The sequence below is a fragment of the Leiobunum rupestre genome, chromosome 1 (genome assembly GCF_980474605.1).
Source record: "Leiobunum rupestre chromosome 1, qqLeiRupe1.1.hap1, whole genome shotgun sequence".
Taxonomy (NCBI): Eukaryota; Metazoa; Arthropoda; class Arachnida; order Opiliones; family Sclerosomatidae; genus Leiobunum; species Leiobunum rupestre.
In genome coordinates this window covers 45,229,295-45,255,557 of record NC_143384.1, presented here as the reverse complement: position 1 = coordinate 45,255,557, position 26,263 = coordinate 45,229,295, and the positions used below count along the sequence as shown (strand labels likewise).

Genomic DNA, 26,263 nt, shown 5'->3' with positions numbered 1-26,263 from the left:
GTTCCATGTGGGTCGTGATAGTAAATGTCTGCCATTCCTTGAGTTGCTCCCGATCCCCTAATCCTGACTTCCCTACGCCAACCATTAGGTAAATTTCCGCTTGACTCAGGTGTTTCTTTCGCTTCAATTATGCGCTCTTTCGCTTTTTCTTCAATTATGCGCTCTTTCGCTTTCGGCTCGACGTTCTCAATGACTGTTTCCTCCTCGTCTTTGTTATCTTCTACGGTTTCTATTACTGGACCTTCATTATTTGCTTCATCATTTTCATCATCATCCTCCTTCGGCCACTTCATGATTGCATCAATCTGAATATTATGTTTTTTAATCCCAAGTACATTTTCATCAAATGAAACATATTTAGTTTCCATCACCCTTTTTTCATTAGGGAACCAAATTCTATATCCACGAGTACCTCTTGCATATCCTACAAGGATTCCCAATTTGGCTCTGTTCTGGAATTTGTTCAGTCTACGTTGAGCCGGTATGTGTACAAACGCTAAACAACCTATACGTTTGAAATAACTGACAGTGGGTTTATATCCCATCCAATACTCAGCGGGTACTTGTTCCAGCTGTGAATGCCGTAATCTATTTCGCAAATGAACAGCCGTGATAAGTAATTCTGCCCATATACTAGATGGTAGCTGTCCATCTTCCATCATGGTACAAACTGTATTCAATAATGTCCGATTTACTCTCTCAGCCACCCCATTCATGGGTGGGGAATACACGTTAGTTCGTTCGTGTATAATACCCTCCTGTTGGCAAATTTTATCGAAGGCTGCAGAACAATATTCTAGACCGTTATCAGTACGAATAGCTTTGATTTTCCTCTCTGTTTGACGCTCTACCAGTTTTCTGTACGTATCAAAACAATCTATAGCTTCATTCTTCTTAACCATGACGAATACGTACATAAAGCGACTTCGGTCATCAATAAATGTGATGAAATATCTTCCTCCCCCTATCGACGGAATGGGAGAAGGCCCCCAAACATCAGAGTGAACTAGGTCGAGAATGTCTTTGCTTCTAACATCTGCAAGTTTCTTATAAGGTTGTCTCGTACTTTTAGAAATATTGCATGGGATGCATGTAGAGAGATTTTTTGTAAATAATTGCAATCCCCTTATCATTTCATGTTTCCCCATGTATTTCAGATCTGCTTCGTTGACGTGACCCAAACGTCTGTGCCACAGCTCTATACCTCCTAGCTTCTGTGCTTCTTCCGAAACCGCGGAATGATAGGACTCAATCTTTGCCTTATCCCCAATCGGTGACGCCAACAAAACTTTAGCATGGATAGTATAAAAATTATCCCTTGACAATGTTGCCTCAAATGCCAGACAACCGTTTGGAAAATAGGTCTTGAACGTCGATTGTTTAAATACTCCCGAATATCCAGCCTCATCCATTAAACGTACAGAAATTAAGTTTTTTCCCATACCCGGAGCGTATATAACATGCTTTAAGAGAAAATAACTTGGTGACTCATCTATGATTTGAATCCATATGTCTCCATGTCCTTCAATGCGGGATTTGCCTTCGCCAACAACCGCTTCAGATGACAAAGGGGAAAAAGAAAAGAACCAGTCTCGACGATTCGTGAAATGATGGGTTGCGGCACAATCCAAAATCCAAGTGTCCGCGGGATTTGAAGTTATCATTGCAGATGCAAAGAATGCACCATATTTCTTCCCTTCTTTCCAAGATTTTCTTCCTCTCCCTTTTCCTTTCCGTTTACATTCACTTGCACGATGTCCTCTAATTCCGCATTCAAAACATACCCCAGAGAAATGTCTTGCCTGCGTCTGTCTCTTGTCATGTTGCTTGTCTGACTGCTGAACAGCAAAGGCATCCACAGTCTGTTCTGGCGGTTTTTCTTTCTGTAACTGTCGCCCTTGCTCCGCTATTAACAGCTTCTTAATTTTCTCTGGTTTGAAATCCGCATCCGATGACTGATATATCTGGTATGACAGCGCTTCATAAGACTCAGGCAAGGATCCAATAAGTTGATAGGATAAATCGTCATCACTAACTGGCCTACCGGCATTTTCAAGTTGATTCTTCACGTTATATAAGCGGCCAATAAAAACAGCCATATTCTCTCCAGCTTGATATGTTATACCATAAAATTCCTTCTGTAGCATCGCTATCCTCGCACGTGACTTAGGCTCAAATGTTCTAGTCAATGTTGCCCATATGTCTATAGCTGTGGTGTCTTCCTCAATCAGACTACGGAGATCTTCACTTAAAGATAAGGCTAGAGTGGCGTAGGCCTTTGACATCCTCAATTTGAATTTAGCTTTAGCTTCCTCACCAGCAGTACTAGCTGGTGCAGTTTCGGTTCCCTGGACTATCTCCCATAATCCTTTGTTCCTTAAAACCATTTGTATATCATATTTCCAGCTCTTAAAATTATCCATCGTTAATTTGGATACGACCTCTCCGCCTTCCGCCATGATATTCCACTGTCACCGCCGGTCCAATGCGTAGCTTAAGCCTTGTCTTCCAATGAACTTGGCACTTTCTTTAGCTGTCGATCCCCAGCAGAGATGCCATTGTTAGATATATTTCTTTCCAAGTCAATAAAGAAGACTAATCTTTGCTTAGAAACAACTCATTTAATGTTAAGTTAATAAATTATATATACATTATAATATACTGCGCATTAAAACAGTGGGACGGGAATGTGAGCTGCCATACTATTCAGAAACCAATCCAACACGAGACTAAGGTAAATAGCAGATGACATAATTACAGAGACATGACAGTGTTGCCAGTTAGTATGATAAATAATTCCCTTACACTGTCAAAGCACAAACCACATATTTTAACACAAAGTCTTTGAGTGAGGTGGCAGCATTTGTACAATGACTGCGCCGTCAAGAATTAAACAAGTAACTTCGGGGACATCTGATTGAGGTTCTGCCTCCTCTTCAAGACATTTAAGGAGATCGCTCTTTACACCAAAACGAAGCTTTCCACCATCAGAGAGTGATGGAGGAAAAGCCTGGTTCTCATGCTTAAAGAACAAATCCAAATCACCCCTCTTGTTTGGCAACCAATGTAGAGGCGAGAAAACAATTCCACGTTGTTTTTCATTGACAGTATCTGTTGCTTTCCTTTCGTAGAAGGTTTTGCTTTTGGCGTGTGGAACAGACGAAATTTATTACGTTTAATAGGATCATCAAGTGGTTTACTTCTATCAACGAGACGTTCAGTAACGAATGTTTCGAATTGTTGTTTACCAATTGTTCCTACATTGGCTATAGACTTTATGACGTCAGCATCCGCAATGTCTTTTGTATTTTAAACAAGTAGATCGTTAGTTTCCTCCAAAAATGGGTTGCCAAATTCTTCTATGGTTTCAACAAGGGAATTTAAATTTTTTAAAAACGACGCCTGAACACTTGTTGCTTGTTCGTGGTGGGGTGCAAAACAGTGACCTCCAATTTCATCTTGAAATTCGTTGATGACTCTGGCCACTTCAGGTCCCGCCACCATCCAACGCCTGAGGGCATTTGGGTTGTCTGTAAGTCCAACAGCTCCTCCATCGCCTTTAATAACCGCATTATTTTGTTCGTGAGCTTGGTCAAGGGGTATGGCGGAGAAGATCCGATTAGTCTTTTTCACGGTGAAGTTTCCAGCGCTGAACTCTGTGAATGGTAGGATGTTTGATTTCCAGCTCTGCCATGTCTCTGAGATGTACAGGTGTCCAATGAGCGTAGTTGGTGTGGTCCAATGCAAAGAACCAGGGTGTCAGCTCGGCCAACGCAGCTACATACTGTTTAAAGTCCGCTTTTCGCAAAGAACGGACGTAGACAAACAAAAGGATTTCTAATCTGATCACATTGTCCCAGTATTGAAATTGAGGAATAGATTTATTTTTTTGATTACGCCATTCTGAAAACTCCAGAAGATCATTTTCTTCACTCAGCTGTTGACTTTGGTAATGTTGGTATGCACGATTCTGAAGTATGTACAGTGCCGATACTGTTACTTCATGCGCCCTCCTTGTACGTTTAATATGTGCCGCTCTCAAAAACGAATCACATACTCCAGCTGTTCCAACACCAGCTTGTACCAGAGCCTCAACCCAGCCACTGCCTTTAAGCCAATCGCCGATCGTTTTCAAGAAAGCCATTTCAAAATGTAAACCACCCATCATTACCACAATCTTGTCCTCTCCGTACGTATCAGGCCACTTCCATTGAATTTGTTTCGACAATGTAAATAACGGCTGATCAAAAGCGATAACCGGTGTTTGGCCAGCATTCAGATGCTGAACGGTGTTCTTCAAAACGTCCATTGAATGTTTGATCATTGCTATAGTATGAGCACTTTCAAGGAAAAGAGGAAGCAACACACTGGGACCTGTAACAAATTCTTTCGTTGTAGGAAGTAGGCTAGCGTGGTATGCAGACCAGGATATGTTATCCAAAGTATTATTAGCGATAGATTCCTTTGCATAATCTAGCCACTTGTATTCTGCTATTTCGTGTTCCGGAAAATTTTCATTGTTTAACGATGCAATACTCGTTGGTGGAACTGCTGATCCTTTAACACTACAAGCAACTGGATGCACTTCTGTGAAGTATTTTGGAAGAGAGTCCATAGTCTTAGATACATTAGTACCCGTAATTGTGGGAATGTTTCGGTCAAGGCCCTCGCCATTGAAATTGGGGTGCTGAAAGAGAGAGATAGAAGTGCCATGAAATGACTCTTTTGATGTTGTTGAGCTTGGATTATGGTCTATATTATCCACTGCTGCAGTTGTAAACACACCACCCCGCATTTTAGGGGGGCAAACGACTTGTTCTATATTATATTGTTGACACACTGCATTTCCCATTTCTGTAGAAATACGAAAAACTCTATCATATGATATGCTTACTCCCAGACTTGAAAGTCGATCAACAATTTTCTTTGTGCGTGTTTGAGCATGTACCATTAAACCTATGTAAATGGGTACAGGAGTCTCCTGGATTCTCTTGTGCTTCATATGTGTCGTCTTAATTGATCTTTCATGCTTGACACTATTAAACTTTAAAAGTTGAGCGATCATTAGTGCTACTTGAGACCTTGTTTTGAATGTTCGGACCCTCCAAAATCATGCTGACAAGTTGAAGCAACAATGGGTGTATGGATTTTATCTGCGATTCCTCAGAGAAACCATTTAAGAAGCAGTTGTGTTCTTCAAATATGTGGCGGCGAACAATCTGGGCTGCATGTGCTAGTTGAAGAGCACCATTCTCAGAGTCTAATTCACAAGCTTTTGTCAAAGCAGCTCCGATATCGTCATCGAAGGCCAAGTACACATCCCTCCCGGTTTTTTGTGGGCGCATGTCTGGAAATTGAAGCAACAGGCGTTCTTTTAAACGTGTAGAATGAATTCTTGAACCACTACATCCGCCTAGTTGTTCCATCCTTGGATTGTATAGGCTTGAAAGATCGGAAAGTTTGAAAACATTTGCTACGTTTTTTTCTCTTAGAGTTTCTTTAATAAACATAACAAGCTCTGCAAAGACTCTTCCTGATATCAAGTTTTGGGCTTCAGAGCTTGGTGTTTTCTCGGCAGAAGCTTTCCTTGCACGATAGTACAGTGAATTTAGGCAAATATTATGATACATTGCGTCAATCGCCACCATGTCTCCCGAACTAAGACGACCCAGAAGTTTAGTGTCCCCTAGCAGAAGTGCACATTCTCGAACTCGGCTATCAATTTGGAAAGTACTTGCTGCGTGGTCTTTCTTTGCCATCTTCTTTTCCACAGAAAAAACATTGTTCTTTTATTTTATAATCTGATTTTTGACTGGATCGTCTTCTCTTCAAAGGTGAATCTCTGTCTTGAGTGGGGTTATTTTTTAAGGTTCGTTTTTGTGCTCTTTTTAACTTGGTTTTATTATACTTCAACTTGCAAGATAAGTGGTATTTAGCACTATTGGCCACCATGGACGCTTCTATACCTATCCCTTCATTTAGTCTCGCGAGTGTTTCATCTGAAAGTTCTCCAAGCTCGTTAAATGCTTTAACGTTTTCAGCAAATAATGCGTAAACGGTTTGTTCTACATCTTTCCTCTTCCTTTTTGCTGGACATGTTAACTGTTCCTTGGTGTTTTCTTGGCATAGCATACACAAGCTCCAGTTTGTCTTTATTTGTTTTTGGGCTGAAAAGCCTGAAGTTGATGGCTGACTCGGGTCTACTAATTGAAAACTTTTGGACATATTCACTAATGTGCGTAGTACATATAGACTTATAAAAACAATACCTACCCGTAACACGGTACAATAACTTTAGCACAGTATTACTCGGACAACTCTACCCGTTTGCAACGACAACTCTTCAATAAATTTTCAACGCGTTGTTTTTTGTGTATTTTGACCTGTTGACGTCATTTATAATGGGCAAAGCATTACCAATTGGGAATCTAAAAAAAAAGAAGCCTTTGACCTCGTAAACACAATATATCGTATTATGTTACCGGACCCGTAAAACGAAAGGACTATCTAGACTACCACGGTGAAATGGAGATATATATTCTTTTATTTCCCAAATTGTTTTTATGGGAAACCAATTATTTATAAAACAAGTTAATTTTTGACCACTATTTAATTAGTTTAAAAATGAAATTTGTAATCTTTAGCTTCAAATTCGTCCTCAGCACCCGAATATTCTTAACTTAAGTGAAAATGAATGAAATCCGACAACAATAATAGAAAAATGTTCATTTTGGCCGCCATTTTGAATTAGTTTAAATGTACATTAATGTTATTTTAAACTTCAAATTCGTACTCAGCACCCAAAAATACATGTCTAAAATGAAAATCAATCAAAACGGCCAACAATAATTAAAAAAAAATTTGGCCGCCATCTTGGATTACAGGGACTCATTTAATTAGTTTAAATGTCCATTAATGTTATTTTCAACTTCAAATTCGTACTCAGCACCCGAAAATACATGAAAATCAATCAAATGGGACAACAAAAAGAGAAAATAGTTAGTTTTGGCCGCCATCTTGGATTATAGGGCTCATGGGTAAAATTTGAAGTGGCTCGATTTCTTATATTTTTTTTATGGCATTCCTAGCCATCATGGAAAATTTCATGCTTTTATACGAAAGTGCACAATTCATTTAATTTCCGGAGCTATGCCGCTGGACTACTATCCATAGCTAAAATTTTATGCAACCAACAATTTAAGGATGAAGCGAGCTTCAAATAGTAAAGAGAAAATGTAAGATTCAGAAAACCCTCCTGATCAATGAGTGGTTTTGCAGTGTTGATGCAATTGAAACTGAACTGCTGGCCTAGGATGTGCCAAAGAAATTTAGCAAATACAAAGATATCAGTATTATCTTGGACTGCATGGAATTGAAAATCCATCAGAAATCCACCCCCTTCAGTTCCCCCCAAATCTACTGAGACTACCCTTCATGTCATAACTAATTGCTTTGTACATGTAATTGAGTTCAAAGAAATAGCGTTAGGGGGCTTTTGATAAAATATCTAAAGCTGCTAAGGGTTTCATTACATATGGTTGCAATTATGAGTGCCTATTAGTTACTACATAATGGTTGGTGGAGGTCTGTTAATAGGGAATGTCGCCACAACAAATTGTTTCAACAATATTCTGGTCATTTACTGATCTTGGTATGCACAGGCTGGAAACTAGCAATCTTTCCAATATCTCAGCGAAGCAAATCTTAAGCTTCGTTTCGGAGACTGAGCTTTTCTATGACTAAAAGGCTGGGGCTGCACAATGAACCTCTGGTCGAAGTGCTAGATTCTGCTTGACCCAACCACCCAATCCCTACTAATAATAATAATATGAGAGATATAGCAGTCTGATAACTTTGGTTTATTTACTTCTGGTTATTATTATAAGTCAATCAATTCATCTTATTATCATACCCCATATACAGGTTCAATTTTGAGCTAGTTATTCTACCTCTCCCTCATATTAAACCACAGTTCACACTTCAATGAATTTTGCTAGCTCTAAAAATATTTTCTAGTTTTGAAAAAATATTTCTTGGCTCTGTATAAATTATTCTAATTTGGTTTTTGAGTTCTTCATTTAATTCTGTCTTCTATAGATGAAGTAGTTAATGAGGGAAAATTAATGCCTAGGTCGAAATTGGTCTTATCCACGTGTTGTGTAGCTATTATTTGGATTCAAATTAATTTGAGATGTTATTTCAAGGACATCTTCCAAATTAGACGTTCGAAAACTTTCTCAATCACTTTCCGATAAATATTTTAGCTAAGCCTGCAACAGATTTTGTTTGTTGACTTTGTTCAAAAGGGGAGTAAACTTTATCACCAGTGCTTTGGAGATATCATAATTAACCTACATATTTGCTGCGAATTCAATAACAATGTATTCTAAAATTATATTATAATTAATATAGGGATTTAATAATAATTTAAAAAAATGCTACCCAACCTACAGTAACCATGAAATTATTAAAAAATTTTATATTCAAACTTTCTTCAACATTTTCGGTAATAAAATACTAGGCCTATTCCAAAGTATTCCATCCAGCGATATTTCCCCATCAACCTAATTGTATTGTTAATGAAAGGTTAAGGTATAAGAAAATTTCAGTTCAGGGATTAATTAAAGATTAGTAATGCAAGCAGGTGGGATTTAATTGTTTGCATCAGGAAGTATATTTGGCACTCTTATTTTTTATTTTAAGATTAATTAGTGATATAAAGATATTTATGAACAATTTTAAATTACTTGTGAGAAACATACCTGAAGACAAACACTTTTGAGGGCTAGCATCGATAGAAATAGATCTTTCACTCTGTATAGGACCTTATTTAGTCTTTGTTTTAACTACTTTTTAATGACATTTTAAAATTTAAATTTCTTCCAATTCTATTTAAAGGTCTTGTGTTCAAATATTTTTTCAAGTCTTTAACAGTTGTTTTCATAAAATCCCCATCAAAGAACTGCTTAGGAGGTGGTATACTCTAGGAAGGGATTGATTTTCCAGGAAACATGTTTGTCAGCCTGTAGACATACGTTCATGGGAATTGCGCCAATGGTCTTAGAACTAGAACGTACTGAATGCCCATCTAAGACTGAGGGGGCAATTTAAGTCAGGGGGAAACAACACAGCCAGATTTTATGTTACTATCCCATGCATTTAACTTGTCTGATGGTTTACGGGATCGAGCTCATACTGATTCCACTTATGCGCAAATTAGTGTTAAAATTAGAGAAAAGGCTCTTTTACTATGTTAAAATGGTTTTGCTCTTCTTGATAAAGTTATATTTACCTTATTTTTTGTATGGGTTTTCATATATTTTTGGGAGACAGAGTGAGATATCTAATAAAACCTCAGAATTTTACATTAGTTAAATAAACTTGTTGCATAATTGGCCCAGGTTACATAGGGTATATTATAAAATAACTACAAATATTTGACCCCTTAAAAATGTTATTTATAGAAAGCAAATGATATTTCAAATTAATTCTGATTCTTTCAGAGCCACAACAGTTCACCGTTTCATTGTTAAAACTACAATTGAGGAACAAATTTTTAACTTCCTTAATTCCAAAAACAATTCAACTTCTACAAAGGAAGATAAGGAAATGTCGTTGAACGATTTAGCAAACCTATTCACAATTCAGTTACATAAGAAATAATATCAACATGTATTTAATATAATAAAATTCATCATAATGTCAGAAAAATGGGATACATCGAAATATATGAATTTGATTTAGTTCAGTACCTATATCCTGTGGTTGGGTTCAGAACATGTCTATATAATAAAACCTTTATATTGAAGACTTTATTGATCTGCACCAAATAGTTTACTCAAGTTTAAATTTCCAGATGTTTGGTAATTCTTAGGTAAGTAAAAAATAATGATTTGCTATTAAAAAACCTTTTTATACTCTTATTAAATTAATTGAACAAAAGAGTAAATTTTTTTTGATATTTCACAACAAATTTGGTGAAAAATGTGGAATCTTTTATTTCATTTCAATAATCTTAATCCATGATGCAAGTGGTACTCTAAAATCACTGTCACGCTAGTCTTTAAAATCTTAGAACATAGTCTGGCCATTGGTTAAAAAATCATTTAGTTATTATAATAACTATTTATCAACAATAAAATCTGTTCTCTAGGGACTAATATGCAATGACATTATCATAAGTTTCAAAACTTTCAAGAATATTTTCTATTAACAATTTCAAATTTGTAAAAGATGGTCTTGAATTAGCATTTTCATTCCAACACGTTTTCATTACGTCAAAACTACAACATAATCATTGTTAATCATAAATAATTTAAATTTAAATTTTAATATTGTTACATTTCATCTGGAACATGATCAGGCTTCCCCATTCGGTAGCCAGTTTGTATTAGAGAAATGACTTCTCGGTTCGAAATTCCAGGATATGGTGTTCCACCAATAGAAAATATTTCCCAAAGAAGAATTCCAAATGACCAACTTTGAGAAAAAGTCACAAATAAAGTGTCCATCTTCCCAGAATTTCAAAAACTAAAATAATACTTACACATCACTTTTACTCGTATAAGTTTGACTAAAAATGGATTCTATTGCCATCCATTTCACTGGTAGCATGCCACCATCTGTTTTTTTACAGTAGATACCATTCTCATAAATGTCTTTACTTAAACCAAAATCAGTAATCTTTACTTGATCTGATGTCAAAAGAAGAATATTTCTAGCAGCTAAATCTCTATGAATTATTTTATTTGATGCCAAGAACTCCTAAAAAAATTAAAAGATAATTAATTAAGACAATAATGACTTAAAAACCAGGGTTATCCTGATTTTTAATCCATTGATTAAAGTATGATTTAATAATAATAATAATGAAAGCTTTTATTAAGAGATCCTTTTCAGTGTGAGACAAGTAAACCGATTTACAAAAGGGTAAGAATCCAATAAATACTTTCATCAGATAATTTGCTTTAAGGCAGTTTCTACATTCATTGTAGCAGTTCAATTCTGCATTTTTGAAGTGATTGAGTTACATTAAGGTAACAAATGAAATTGGCATGTGCTCTGAATTTTGCAAACTAATTTCTAATGTCTTGATTGGTAAGCACAAGTCAATCATATTTGCTCACTCCTGTGAAAGCACTCATTATCATTGTCTATTTTACAACACTGTCTGAAATTTCTCTACAGGGGTTTCAAAAGTGATCCTATATTTTTAAAATCATTTATATTTCAAATGTGACAAGAAACCTTTGTATATGTGTTAACACAAATTTCTATGTTAATTAAACGAACAATATTAAGCCAATGGAAATTTTTGACTACAAGTAACTTATTATTCCTGAGATTCTTAAAAATTTATTATTTTCCAAGCCATTGGACATGTGATGAGGTGGCCCATTGCTGTAGGGTCAGTTGCGTAAATAAGTATTTAATAAAATCAGAAATACATTAACCGAAATTATCAACGACCTCCTTTATATTGGGGGGCATTTTCCCATACTGAACTGGTTTCAGCCCACCCGCGGGAGAGGAAAAATTCTAGTGCATCACGGGTAGATTACTTCGACATCTAGTGAGAGGAAAGATCAATAGCCAGGTGGCGTACTCAAGTAGCCTTGGTGAAATCGGGAGTGGCGGAATTTCGAGGGGGGTTTTCTCCTCCTTACTAAATAGAAGGGGGGAATGGGAACTTGCCTCCCGTGTTAGAGGAATAGGACGTTGATAATTTCGGTTCATGTATTTCTGATAAAATTTTATTTTACATATAATAACTATATTATTAAGTAATTGTTTTTTCTTCAGCAGTTATTTGAAAATATTTCCTAGTGGTACAAGAACTGTAAATTAAACATGTTTCTATTAAAACTGGTCACCTCAGTTTCAATTGAGACATGTTTAATTTAAATTTGGATGGCGCTGTATGTTCTTTATAGACCCGGCACTATACGGTAGCCATATGTCAGTCAGCAGCCATATTATCTATCTATCTATATAGAAATTGTTCCTGGCTCCAACCTGTATATAAGGAGATGGATAGCATAATTTAGAGGTTATAGTCAGAGATACTTTAGCGGCTAGCGTAAGAACTCCAGTGATAACGTTATCTAATAGTGGTTAACTCCTCGTTCTGGTTAAAGTCTAGTCTTCTTTCTCCTGATGGCAGTGGGTGACTTATGGTGAAGCTGGTTCTGGGATTTAACATGGTATAGTTGCATCATAAGCCTCTAATGCCTCAAAACGATAAATTGTTTTTAAACTGCAAAATGCATTACTAATTTTAAACATGCTGTATTCCATATGATTTCAAAGTTACATTGGTTTAATGTGCCCATTTAAGGTTCTATTCAAATCAACTAGCATCCCCTTCTAGTAGATAAGGGATGATGAAGAATAAATAATAGTCTAAGTCTAAAATGGCGATTGTGCTTTCACCTTCATTACACCATTTAATTTGTTCTTGAGAAGGAATTGAAAGGAAAACATTTAAAATAAGTGTAGGATTAAACAAAACAGCACTTAGAGTTCTTATTTTATACTCAATTATCTTCGTTGATTTAATTTGGAGGAAGTGTTCCAAAACGGTTTAGTAGAAGTGTGACTTAATAGACAAACCCACAATACTACTTTAAAATACCCACATTTAGAAGCCATTGATCAGATAGCTAGCATTAATGTTTGAGATTATTATAACTCATCAACTTACCATTCCAATAGCAATTTGTCGGGAAAATGAAATGAACTTCTTGTAAAAGTGATCCCAGATTTTCGTAGGTTCTTCATCTTTAATAACAGAGTAAATCTTTAATTTAATTTTCTCAAGTGAGGTAACAGTCTTATAGCCATAAAATTCAAGTTATGTGAGAAATGGGGAGGGAAGAATCCAGGTAGTTGTCATGCATTTTAGCACAACTCCCACTTATAACCCCTTTCATTGGTATAAAACATGACTGCCAAAAGAGAGACCCTCAGAAGGGTACCAAAATATAATATTTAAGTTATTTGCATGAAAATTAATATTAATTAATATTAGTTTTATTGTTAAAAAACATCACTTTCTAATTCCACTACTAAATATATTTTTGTTTGTAACGAACCTGTTTAGTACATTGAAATATAGTTAATAATAATCAGCTATTCCAGAATTAGATTAGGAGAAGTTACTACAGAGCCTGAAATTCTGGAAGCGCAAATGCCTTACAAAAGCGTGGGGGTTAAGTTTCTTTACCATTGAAAATTCCACCCCCCTCAAAAGGAGAGAAGATTCTCGAGTGGAGCTGGGTAATGATTCTGCCATCTAACGTGAGCTAACGAAAGAAAAATATCTGCTATATCGTACGTTTTACAAGGCTTAGATATTAAGAGTTGTTAGACATGGAAGCGTGGGACTGGGATGGCACCTATTTACCTAAGTTACTAATATATTTAAAACAAGATGTAAGTTTATTTGTTCAGTCAAGAACTGCGTTATTTAAAACATTTATCTTCAATGCCAAAATTCCTATTTCATAATTTAATTCTACATAATTAACCTATGTCCCAACTACCACTGATTCCGTAAGGGTGGATTAACTCTTCATTTTGATGTCAACATTGGTAAATTTGTTAGCTTTTTATTCGTTTTCTTTGTAATTTCCAGCATAAGAAACCGATTTAAAACTTGGCGAAGGCTTGGTATTATTTGCCATTTTTTGGTTACTATTTGCCAATTTTTTATCGAAATTACATGCTACACTTATTTTCCGTTTTCGATTTGCTAATCAAATAAAAACTTTATTGAATTGATGCAACCTAGGAGGTTGGAAATTCATGTTCCTAGATTCATCTGTCTCACTTTCTAAGCTGTTAATATCCATAATAGATCACAAAGACGTTTCAGCGGTTATATCGGCTGCCATTTTCCAGTGTTTCTATAAACTTGTACCAGGTACTGATCTCGGTCTTACTCCCGTGATAGGGTGGCCAAAATTGTCATCCCACCTAATCTTCCCCCTCTCTCTCTCTCTGGTAAGTCAAATGCGCCCGCAGTGAGCTCTATGGCTCTATAATAACTTCCTCTAATCTAATTCTGGCTAGGCTAATACCCTAAGCAACACCAGAGGCCAAAGTCATCAAAGAACTTTTAATGCCATTAATTCAGGTGGCCAGGCAACAATGTGTAGGAGAGTGGTAGCAAGCCTTTCAAGCCACATGAGCAAACAGCCCCTAATTCTAATTTCAGAATCAGTCAATATTGGCCGATACTTATCTTATTTTAAGTTTTCCCTGAAAATAATACAATTATATCAAAAGTCAAAATTTCAGCCAGAGATTCCAACAGTAGACCGGTTTCGCCCTTTTGGGGCTCATCAGTACTGTGTAGGAACTCTGGCTATCCTCGGAAATCTGCCGATATCAGTAAAACTAATAAACATATAGGGCACTCTGATTGTTTATTAAGATAATTATTTAACTATAGATATGCTCTTGTAAACTTTTTTTAATGAAAAATTAGGATGTATGACAGTACACTGAACTATCTTTTATAATGATTTTATTATATCGCTTACCAAAAAAAAATAAGTTGTCTAAGAACTTGGTTTTAAGTTTGTATTTGAGACAAATACCAACTACAGCTGCAGTTGCAAAAATAAAATTAAGTAAGCTACCAGTGTGCACGGTGCAAGTTACTGAATGTACCCAATATATTGTGAAACGACAAACACTGACTCAGGACTTCAGCAACATAACTTCGTAACACTTCAAATATAAGCTTAGAGAACATTAATTTTAAATGTTTTTATTAGCGCCAGTTTTAGGTTCATTCCTAACTCTCATAAAATTATCTAATATATTGACATGGTTACAAGGTATTATATTGCTTTTTAGAATTTGAAATGTTATGATGAGTTGAAATCTGAACTATTTTTTCAACCTTTCCTTACCTTCTACTCCTGAAAAATATGATGGATTTGATACTTCTGAACCTATGAAATAAAAAAATGATTAAAAATACTGTCAATAATATTAACAAACAAAATACTGCTCCCAGTTTCATCTATAACTTTTCCATCATATGCGAATGGAAAAGTGCTCTCAGAATTAACTTGGATAAAAGTTAGTCAAGTGGCATTACTAACAAAAAGTGTCAGACTAAGCAAAAGCAAAATTATTTAATAATAACAATACCAGTATCACTCAAAAATGAATCTTGAGGATTATTTTCAACAGACCATGAATTCATGGATCCAAATCCAGACTCATCATAGTTCATTAGAGTTGATTTCAATTCCTAAAACAAAGAAATGATACATGTTTTCACATTCATCATGACAATAGCTGTTTGTAAAATATGTTGCATAACTGACCCAAAACAAATAATAATCAGCTAGTCTAATACCAGGCCTAAGTCATTAGCGACTTTTATTGTCATTAATTCAGATGGCCGGATTACACTGCGTGGTGCGTAGGAGGATGGTGGCAAGCTCTTCATGCTCTTAATATTACCATTAACATCAGGTTTTTGTGGAAAGGGGAAACCAAAGAGCTTTTACGGGGGAGCCCCTTTACCCAACCCAGAAGGAGTGGTTTCGAGTTTTCACCCAGTGTCCTAAGCTGGGATTAATAACCTATTGCTGCTCGACGAAAGTGATAAAACCAATGTGCCACCTCACTTTAACATATATATCAAAACTCATGAAATGGATTAGGCTTTATGATTTGGAATTTTCTTATACAGACATTTCGAGCTTCCCTATGCCCCATTATAAGATAAAAAAATTCCCCTTCCGTAGAGGGGAAACGATATTCGCAGTAAGTGGGAAATATTGTAAACAAAACTAGGACTGGTAAAAGGGATGCACAAACCACCAATGTATATATGTGTAGCTAGGCACTGTCAACACTTCTTGTATAAAAAATACCTTATATTGAAATCATCTTTACCTTATTTTTTATTTTATCCAAGTAGTTTTTCAGGTCTCCTAAAGGGCAGAATTCAACCAAAAGAGCCAGTGCAGAACCATTTATAACATAGGCTCGTAAAGTAACAATATGAGGATGATGGCCCAAAAACTTCAGCATTTCAATTTCTTCAAGTAAACATTTTTGAGCTTCCTCAGATGCATTTTCTAAAAATATTTCATGAAATAAAAACCTACTATGAGTGTATCCTATAAAATGGTAAGCCAATTTTTAGTGTTTTTTTTTCAGTTAAATAAAGGAATGGTACAAGGTTGCCTCATATCCCAATATAAAAGTGAAACAAGGTACTGAGCTACATGGATAATTTAAATTTTCATTTTTCTCATGAATTCAACATAATAAACTTTGACCTCTACTATCTCAGCCATTGAGTTGGGAATATAATACTTCTAGAGCCACAATTTTTATCTACTGTGGCTGTAGTCTGGAGGAACACTTTCTTGAAATCATGACAAAGCTCACATCTAGTAAATAGTAAGTAATATACTATAGAGACAGATACTTCATGGTTTAAAATAAACTTTTATTAAAAAGAATATTGGGGAAGCTTTTCGAGCCCACTCGCTCCTTTTCAACCCAGATAGAAATGGCGAAAAATCCAAATACAAACAGATAGCAAAATCAGCGTACAGTTCTTTTTGTTGAAGGCGCTCTTCCGTTTTTAGGGCCTAAAAACCTTTTAAAACTGCCCCAATTACTCACTTTCACCTTTCCCCCATTTAGGTTCATACCCCCTCTGTCAGCAATAAAAATGCTTTCTTTGAAGGTCCGTCTGAACCAATTTTTTTCTTTTTCTAACACTCTCGCTTCTTCCCACTTGATGGCGTGTCCGTCGCCGCCAGAACTCCACATGTGTTTGGCTATCCCGTTCTCCCTTTTGCCCTCTTTTACACAATTCTTATGCTCTTTAATCCTTACATTTAAATACCGTTTTGATTCACCTATATATTTTTTCCGCATTTGCAACCGATCTCATATACAATTCCAGTCATTTCATCAAATTTTTTATCCGATTTATTTTTAATTAAGAGCGAACCCAATGAACCTTGGTTAGAGCTAACAAGTTTTATTCCTAATGGTTTTAATTGGCGGTTGGTTTTTTCGGTTATTGATTTTACATAAGGTAACACTAATATGTTATCATTTTTCGTTACCGTGTAGTTTTTATAATTTTTTACAAGATTTGTCGCAAAAATGTCTTCTACTAGTTTTTTAGGATAATTACAATTTAATAATTGTGTTTTATATAGCGCTTTATCTTCTATAGGCCAATCCGATGTTTTAACTATTCCTACCTTTACACTCCTGGGATGTGACGATTTAAAATTTATAAAAGATTGTGCATGAGTTGGTTTTTGGTACATTCTACTTTTTAGTTTGTCACCTTCCCTAATTATTAAAATATCTAAGAACGGTAACTTCTTATCCTTTTCTGTCTCATAGGTAAATTTAATGTCATCGTCCAAATTATTCATTAGTCCGAAAAGCGTGTCATTATTATAATTTGGGTCCTTGACAATTAATATATCATCCATAAATCTTTTCCAAAAAAATATTTTTTCGTTAAGTTTAAGCTGCGGATCCGTAAAAATATCTTCCGCTAAATTTTCTAAAAATAAATTGGCTATTACCGGTGATAAGGGACTGCCCATTGCTAACCCATTCAATTGTTTGTAATACTTATTTTCAAACCTGAAGAAAGAATTTTCTAAACATAAGCGACAGAGTTCTATGATTGTATCCACACTTAAATTCGTCTGTGCTTTAAAAATTTTTTCATGTTTTAATTTACATTCTAATATTTTTAACGCTTTATTAATCGGGATCCTGGTATATAAATTTATAATATCTAAACTACCTAATTCATAATTATCTTCCACTTTTATTCTTCTTAATGTTTCGACTAAATCTTAAGAATTCTTGATACTGAATTCATTATTCCCAACAAAAGGATTAATCACCTTAAGAATTATTTTGGCTACATTGTACAAAACGCTATTTTGAGAGCCCACAATTATCCGTAACGGTTTATTATCTTTATGTAATTTTATCAACCCATAGGCATACGGACATTCCAAACCTTGACTACAATATAAAAACCGCTTTTTCTTATCTATTTCCTTATGATTTACTGCTTGATTAACCAATGATCTTAATTTCCTATCTATACCAGCAGTCGGGTCTCCTTTCAATAAACTATAGTCCGGCCCATTTTCTCCTTGTATTCTTCATAATCAATAATTACCAATTTTCCACCCTTATTTAAGTGTGGATACAATCATAGAACTCTGTCGCTTATGTTTAGAAAATTCTTTCTTCAGGTTTGAAAATAAGTATTACAAACAATTGAATGGGTTAGCAATGGGCAGTCCCTTATCGCCGGTAATAGCCAATTTATTTTTAGAAAATTTAGAGGAAGATATTTTTACGGATCCGCAGCTTAAACTTAACAAAAAAATATTTTTTTGGAAAAGATTTATGGACGATATATTAATTGTCAAGGACCAAAATTATAATAATGACACGCTTTTGGGACTAATGAATAATTTGGACGATGACATTAAATTTACCTATGAGACAGAAAAGGATAAGAAGTTACCGTTCTTAGATATTTTAATAATTAGGGAAGGTGACAAACTAAAAAGTAGAATGTACCAAAAACCAACTCATGCACAATCTTTTATAAATTTTAAATCGTCACATCCCAGGAGTGTAAAGGTAGGAATAGTTAAAACATCGGATTGGCCTATAGAAGATAAAGTGCTATATAAAACACAATTATTGAATTGTAATTATCCTAAAAAACTAGTAGAAGACATTTTTGCGACAAATCTTGTAAAAAATTATAAAAACTACACGGTAACGAAAAATGATAACATATTAGTGTTACCTTATGTAAAATCAATAACCGAAAAAACCAACCGCCAATTAAAACCATTAGGAATAAAACTTGTTAGCTCTAACCAAGGTTCATTGGGTTCGCTCTTAATTAAAAATAAATCGGATAAAAAATTTGATGAAATGACTGGAATTGTATATGAGATCGGTTGCAAATGCGGAAAAAATATATAGGTGAATCAAAACGGTATTTAAATGTAAGGATTAAAGAGCATAAGAATTGTGTAAAAGAGGGCAATAGGGAGAACGGGATAGCCAAACACATGTGGAGTTCTGGCGGCGACGGACACGCCATCAAGTGGGAAGAAGCGAGAGTGTTAGAAAAAGAAAAAAATTGGTTCAGACGGACCTTCAAAGAAAGCATTTTTTTTGCTGACAGAGGGGGTATGAACCTAAACGGGGGAAAGGTGAAAGTGAGTAATTGGGGCAGTTTTAAAAGGTTTTTAGGCCATAAAAACGGAAGAGCGCGTTCAACAAAAAGAACTGTACGCTGATTTTGCTATCTGTTTGTATTTGGATTTTTCGCCATTTCTATCTGGGTTGAAAAGGAGCAAGTGGGCTCGAAAAGCTTCCCCAATATTCTTTTTAATAAAAGTTTATTTTAAACCATGAAGTATCTGTCTCTATAGTATATTACTTACTATTTACTAGTTTAAACTAACCATGGTTAAATTTTGCATTTATGAAAGCTCACATCTATCATTAGTTGGTGGTGTCACATATCTTTCAAAGGAAAAATATTATTTTAAATATCCTCTGCTTATACTCTGTTCATGCTAGTGATAGATAGCACCACTAGCTGAAATTACTCTCACTGTGGCTTGCGGTAGATGACGCCACCAACTAATGATAACTGTTTCAGTTCGTACATGATTTCAAGAAAGTCCATCAAAGAAAAATTTAAGCTCGAAACTCATGATCTCAGCACTCTTTTCAACAAATATATAGTCCCTTAGTGTTAACATGGTTGACTTGAATGTATAAAGGAAAAATTTCATTAAATCATTAGGTTGCCTGTCAGAATTAACATGCAGACTTTGAGAATTCATCAAAGTTGGAAATCAATCATTGGTTAATTTGTTTTGCCCTGGATGTGCATTCTATTTGACTAAAGGATTTGACAATATCCTCAAATTGAATTACATATTTGGTTTTCAAAATATATTTGTCAATTTATTGATTTTTAATCCATTAATGCTATTCTGGGATACTTCTGGGCAGAGGGGGTTTCCCACGCCCTAATTTTGTTACTTTGTCAAACCTTTTTATTTCTTATAATTTAGTTTGTTGAAGCTTTTTCGGTATTTGCTATAATTATCCAAGTATTTAATGTAATTGTCAAACAACTATCATAAGAATTAGTCATAATATTACCTTTAAGCATTTTAACTGCCACCTTTTCTTCAACTCCTCTAATCATAGCTGTACCTTCATATACCACTCCGAAAGCTCCAGTGCCAAGCGAGTCTTTGAGGCAAACTAGATTTATGTCAATCTGATAAGGACATTCATTCAGTAACTTCTTTTTTAAAGGAGAAACCCAATTATCTTTAGAACGTGATGCAGCAGAGGTCTAGAAAAATACTTCATTAAGTAAAATAAATATCACAAATTTATAAAGTGTATGTAACCCGGCCACCTGTTTAAAGGCATTATAAGTCGCTAGATGACTTGAGCATAAGGTGGTGCCTTGGGTATTAGCCTAGCTGATTATTATTTATCAATTAAGTTTTTGATTTAAATCGGATTTTTTATATTTTACTGAATTTATTGATTTTCATACAATTAATGGCTCTTTTTCCTGTTATTTTACTTTTATCAGTTAGCTAATCTTAATTAAATTTATTATTTAATATTTTAGTTCGCTCAGGTATTCTATGTATTTTAATTTAAAACCCTATTTTTTTCCATTTTCTTATTCCTACATTGAAATACACGGCATGATTTAAATAATTTTTTTTTTAAATCAGCCAATACTGCATTCTAGCTGTTCTCGACATTTGGTGGCTGAAGAGATAAGCATTATTATTTTGAGCTACTTAGTCAATGTATTATAGTTATAAAACCTTTCATTGTTTATTACAATATGATATCCCCATCTCTTATAAAAAAAGTAATGTTTTTTACTAACTTCTCTCATTTAGTGATTTTACTAACAAATATCACTTACCGATAGAAAAATTAATCTTGCATTCAGTTTTTTGCGAAGTAGAAAATACATCAATACTGCTACTGGAATCAAGCATAAAATAACCATAGAAATGGCTATAATTCCTGTTCTATTTATCATGGTACCTATATGAAGAGTATTTTGGTTAGAAAAACTATTTATCAGCATAGTTTTTAATATTTTGATACCCTGTTTATTATGAAGGTAAATGTAGTGAACAGAATCACCAATTCCACCTTGAGATAAAGCAGATACACTTATTTTCAAAGATGAATAGTGTTGTTGTTCATTTAAAGTAAATTTAAAGCAAGATGTGTTCTAGAAATAGCAAATGCATTGTGTTAAAATAATGGTGCTTTTAAGTACTTTCTGTTTACCAAATAGTCAACATACCCCATCAACAAAATGAACTTCAGGTGTCTGATCTTTAGATCCAGAGTGAAAATCAGTACTTATATCCACTTTGTACTGATTGACAATGTTATTTCGAGAAATGTACTTTGGAGGATCCCAAGTAATGGACATCGTTTGATCAAAAAGTAAATTAGCCAGTAAATTTTGAGGTTTTGGTGGACCTTAGAAAGACAAAGGATTGAGCACACACTTTAACCAGCATATTATCAAAGTTAATACAAGGGGAAAGTAGAAATAAAGGAAAGGAAATTTATCTTCCTCATTTTTGAACCTGTCTGAAGTGCTAATATACATTAGTGGTAGTTTAAGAAATTAATAATCAGATTGTCACACCAATTCACATGTTTCTTCTCACATATGCCACCCTTATTAATTATTGACTAAAATAATTTGAGTGTGTTTTATATTTACATCTAAGACAGAGACCTTTAGTTAGTTAAGTAATATGCCTCATTTTTTATAATAATAATCAGCAAAAAAGTCATCTAGCAGCTTTAAATGCCTTTAAACAGGTGGCCGGGCTACAATGTGTAGGAGGGTGGTGGAAAGCCCTTCATGCCAAGCGAGCTAACCGCTCCCTACTTACTATTACCGTTAACCTCTACAAGTTTTTATGGAAAGGTGAAATCAAAGAGCTTGGGGGAAAACCCGGCAAAATATCAACACACCAACGCATGTCCAATTTTTTTTTGGATACTCTAGACGATACTGAACATTTCTGTGACAACACTATTTTGCGGAAATGAAATTTGCGGAGATATTTTGTAAAATTAACGTTTTTTAGCGTTATTTTCCGCTAATATGCGGGCTGCTAAATTGTTGTAGGTTTAGTAGGATACGCGATGGAGGCAAAATATCAACACACCAACGCATGTCCGCTTTTCTGGATTATTCGACCAGCTTCATAGTTGTAGGTGAATTAAGACACGTGATGGGCTTAAAAGAAATAAACGTGCAATAAAAGCAAAGCACTGTCCAATTTTTATTTATGAAAGTTAAATTGTAAGGACCAAGGGCTCCTTCTAATAAATTACATCTGTAAGGCCTAATTTGGCCAAAGGCCAAATTCCCCACTACCGGCCACTGATGGCGCTACATTAGCTATAAATAGCAGAGAGTCGGCCTGATTGAGGGGAGATGGAAATGGAAGGTATGCAGAAGAGCAGACTAAGCTCCCCGGTTCAGGAAGGCCTCCTCTATACACAACACCCAGACCAGGAAAGTTGTGAGAATTATTAGAAGGGTTTTCATTTATAATAATTTTGTTAAATTAGTCCCTTACAGATAATAAATAGCTCTCAAGGTAAAGGTCAGTAGATAAGATATTGAATGGGTATATATAGTAGGCTGCCTTATAATTTATGTGGTTGTAATAAAATGTAGCTAGTATTCAATATGTCTTTATAATAAATCTAAGTTAACTTCTAAGTCTGTCTGCCTTATTCAACCGCTGGTCTCGTCATGGGCTCTAAACATTGGTATCATCAGAGACGAACTCGGTAATGAAGAAAGGTTCATTACATTATGGTGCCCCGAGTGAGGACTGGATGTACGGGGCAGCGACGGCTTTAAATTTGGTCCAGAATCAACAGTGTGGCCGCCGAGCAGTGCTTCAATCTCAATAAGCTTCAACCTACTCAGTTGTCCTGTAAGTACACTGCGACCATGTGGCAATTGTTTTTAAGGATCTGTTGCTTTGGTACTTGTGCTGTTCTCTGCCTGCCTGCTGTGTCTGTCTTCAGTCATGAATCCTGTCTCAGAGTGATTCTTCAGGGTCCGAACAAGTGTCATCAGCACCTAAGTGCGTATAGAGATGTCAATAATTCCTTAGTGGGTCTTTTAAGAGGCATCTTGGGACCATTGTACAGACGGACGACAAAAGATTAAAACCTCTACAAGCCAGGCCAATCTCAAAACATATCTCACAAAAGATGTACCAGGTTGCTTCATGGACATAGCGTGCGAAGAAGCTGACAAAGAAGACGTGATAAATTACATCTACAGCCACTAGATGGCGCCACCCTTACCAAAAAATAAGTTGGTTTTTAGTTGGTATTCACATTTAAGTTGATATTAAGTTGGTTTTAAGTGGTCAGCATATTTCAGTAAACTAGTTAAGTTGGTATTTAGTTGGTTTTTAGTGGTCAGAAAATTACATTATTTTTTAAGTTGGCTTTAAGTGGTCTTTATTAAGTAACATTTTAAGTAAGTTTTAAGTTGGCTTTAAGTGGTCTTTATTAAGTAACATTTTAAGTAAGTTTGTAGTTGGTGTTAAGTTGTGTTTAAGTAGGTTTTTAGTTGGTATTTGTCTCAAATACAAACTTAAAACCAACTTAAATAGTTCTTAGACCACTTATTTTTTGGTAAGGGCACCCTTAGTAGATATAGATAATAAATAGGTCTCGAGGTAAAGGTCAGTAGATAAGATAAAGAATGGGTATATATAGTAGACTCTCACTAATGTACATCACTCCACACCTAACCTCCATAGGATCTAGGCCGCCTTGTAATTTATGTGGTCATAATAAAATATAGCGTAACTTTTCCAACAGTCAGTGTAAATTATCGACCCAGGTTTCAATCAAAGGGATTAAAGTGGCAGCGTCCCTTTTATTGACAGGGATCATGAAAAACGCTTTTGTTCCCTTGGCACTCTGCCGACGACCCATTGTCCTTCCACTTATCATCCTTGATGAAATATTCGTTTCCCGAATTTCGACTCGTCTAACTCGACAATTACTCCTTGACCACCAATCCTCTCACTAGTCATAACTTCCATGCCAGCGTGATACCACGCACTGCAAGTGCTTTTTGAAAGATGGAGTTCATGGCTTGCAGAGGTTTGGGGGACGTTATAGATGAAGGATATAGCCATAAGTATATCACTCAGTAAAAGCGGAGTTTGAGAAATCCAAAAGTCCTTTCGAATGGAGCACTGGGTGTTGCACCGAGGTATTTTCCGTGTCCACAACTGCAGTAGATCGGTTGCACCTGAAACGGGGAGCTGTTTTGGGAAGCCTCGGTGGTTTTACTTATTTACAGTTCGTGCATGAGTGGAGAGATGGCGCCACCAGTGCGGCGGCGGACGGCTTATCTTGGGTTAGAGGGCGGTGGGCTTTTGAAGCTATATAAGGGGCGTCCAAGGGAGGCCGGTGGTCATTGGGATTCCAAACCGGGATTACTAATATACCTCTTTTAAATATCTCCTGAATATCACGAGTACGTTTCTGTAAATGTGTTTTCGGTTCGCGCAATAAAGAACTTATTGAGGCAGTTATTCTGTGTAATGGGGTTTTAATTCCGTTGGACTAACAAGAGACTCAGTGATCAAACCTTGGTCCCTCGTACCGCTACATTTTTGGAGGCACCGCCGAGATTGTTTTTTTTTTTGTTTGGTGGTGGTGAGTAGGAGTTAGTTTCCCTGGGTTCGGTCCAGAGTTTTCTCTTCGTTTTGGGGACCTGTGGCTATTGCTTATTTCTAAGTTAAGTTTTATTGGGGTTATTTACTTTTTACCTGTTAAATTAATTGGTGTTTTTTGGGCTTTTGTATTTTAGTTATTGGGGTTTTTTTCGTGTTTTTATTATGTATTTATGGTTCATAGTTGTGTTTGGGTCCTTGGGGGTTATACTTGGCATTTGGCTGGGGAGCTGTTGGGCGGATCCCTTTCCGGGTCGTCCTCGGGATCCTCGGTTATCACGTGGTAGGGGCCGGCGTCGGTTGCCTGGTCGGAATGATCACAGGGAACGGAGGCGGAGGCGCAGAGCTCATCATTCGTCTGATAGTGAGCGGCCCTTTTTGCCGGGGGCGTCTAGTTCTGATGGGGATGTCGAGTATCGGGCCACGCGGAGGGAGGCGCTAGATTTAGAACTCTGTAGACAGCGTCTGGGGGATAATCCTGTCCTGAGGAACGTGGATAGGCATTTAGTTGCTGGGCATCCGTTGGCTCCGGGTACGTTGCCTGTCGGCCAGCGGATGTGGTTGTGTCCTTGGAAACTTTGTCGGTGGGTGCGGTTCCGGACGATATTGGAGTGGGGCGGTCTGGGTCTTCCCTATCTCACGGTCATCAGGGCGAGAGTGGGTTGGTAGCTGATCTTTGCCGGGTGTTGACTGAGTTGGTACAGGGGTTGTCCAGTAGGGTTCCTCGACCGGAGCTGAATGGACATAATCCATTTCGTCCGTCCTCATCTTCGGGGGTGTCGGGGTTCAGTTGGGAATCCTTTTTCTCATTTGGGTGCTAATGGTCTTGGCTCAGGGCCGTCTGTGCCTGCGGGGGGATAGGGCCTGGCACTCTTCGGGGATCTGGGGTTTCCATGTCTTTGCCTTCCTTTTCGGGTATTCCTCTGGAGGATCCTCGGGTTTTCTTGGGAGATTTAGACGATTATGTTTTGTTTCATGGGATTGGTCCTCAGGCGGTGGTACTCCTGTTATCACCGGCATTACGGGATGAAGCCGGCTTGTGGTTTCGCGACCTTAAAACGCAGCTGGGGGGGGCGGGGCGATGACCTGGGATATATTTACTCGGTAATTTCGGGATCGATTTCTCTCTCCCGATAGGGAGAGTGCCCTGAGGGCTTATCTTTGGGGGGTTGTCCAATCGGAGGGGGAGAGCATTCCTGCTTTTCGTCGGCGGGTGATTGCTTTGAATTATCTTTTGGGGAATCCGTTGCCTGAATCGGAACTTCTGGGTCTTCTGTTGTCCAGTGTCGATCAGAGGGTTCGAGTCTGTTTTTCATGGGCGCCCTGTAGGTCTATTTAGGAGTTTGACACCGTGGTTAGGAATCTGGGGTTGGAGAATGGAATACGGGGAAGGGTTCATCTGG

At 36.4% G+C, this 26,263-nt stretch overlaps 2 protein-coding genes across 3 annotated transcripts in view; one reads left to right on the top strand and one right to left on the bottom strand.

The window, feature by feature from the left end:
- Window positions 1–9,665, top strand: part of LOC149963066 (E3 ubiquitin-protein ligase SHPRH) — a 44,012-nt gene extending 34,347 nt beyond the window's left edge. Inside the window, exon 20 of the mRNA XM_090180363.1 lies at window positions 9,504–9,665. Coding sequence (XP_090036489.1) covers window positions 9,504–9,663 — 160 coding nt within the window. The 3' untranslated portion in view covers window positions 9,664–9,665. The remainder of the gene's footprint in view (window positions 1–9,503) is intronic.
- A 343-nt stretch (window positions 9,666–10,008) lies between these two features.
- The window catches only part of tor (tyrosine protein kinase receptor torso), a 43,760-nt gene continuing 27,505 nt past the window's right edge, over window positions 10,009–26,263 (bottom strand). Inside the window, exons 8-18 of one of the 2 annotated variants that reach the window (XM_090170445.1) lie at window positions 21,422–21,603; window positions 21,217–21,346; window positions 21,029–21,153; window positions 20,233–20,431; window positions 15,922–16,106; window positions 15,166–15,268; window positions 14,922–14,963; window positions 12,704–12,780; window positions 10,547–10,764; window positions 10,342–10,479; window positions 10,009–10,283 (exon numbers count right to left, since the gene is read on the bottom strand). In XM_090170445.1, the coding sequence (XP_090026571.1) occupies window positions 10,157–10,283; window positions 10,342–10,479; window positions 10,547–10,764; window positions 12,704–12,780; window positions 14,922–14,963; window positions 15,166–15,268; window positions 15,922–16,106; window positions 20,233–20,431; window positions 21,029–21,153; window positions 21,217–21,346; window positions 21,422–21,603 (1,526 nt within the window). In that variant the 3' untranslated portion in view covers window positions 10,009–10,156. Of the gene's footprint in view, window positions 10,284–10,341; window positions 10,480–10,546; window positions 10,766–12,696; window positions 12,781–14,921; window positions 14,964–15,165; window positions 15,269–15,921; window positions 16,107–20,232; window positions 20,432–21,028; window positions 21,154–21,216; window positions 21,347–21,421; window positions 21,604–26,263 lie in introns of those variants that run through there. The other variant, XM_090170446.1, reaches the window with a different exon arrangement.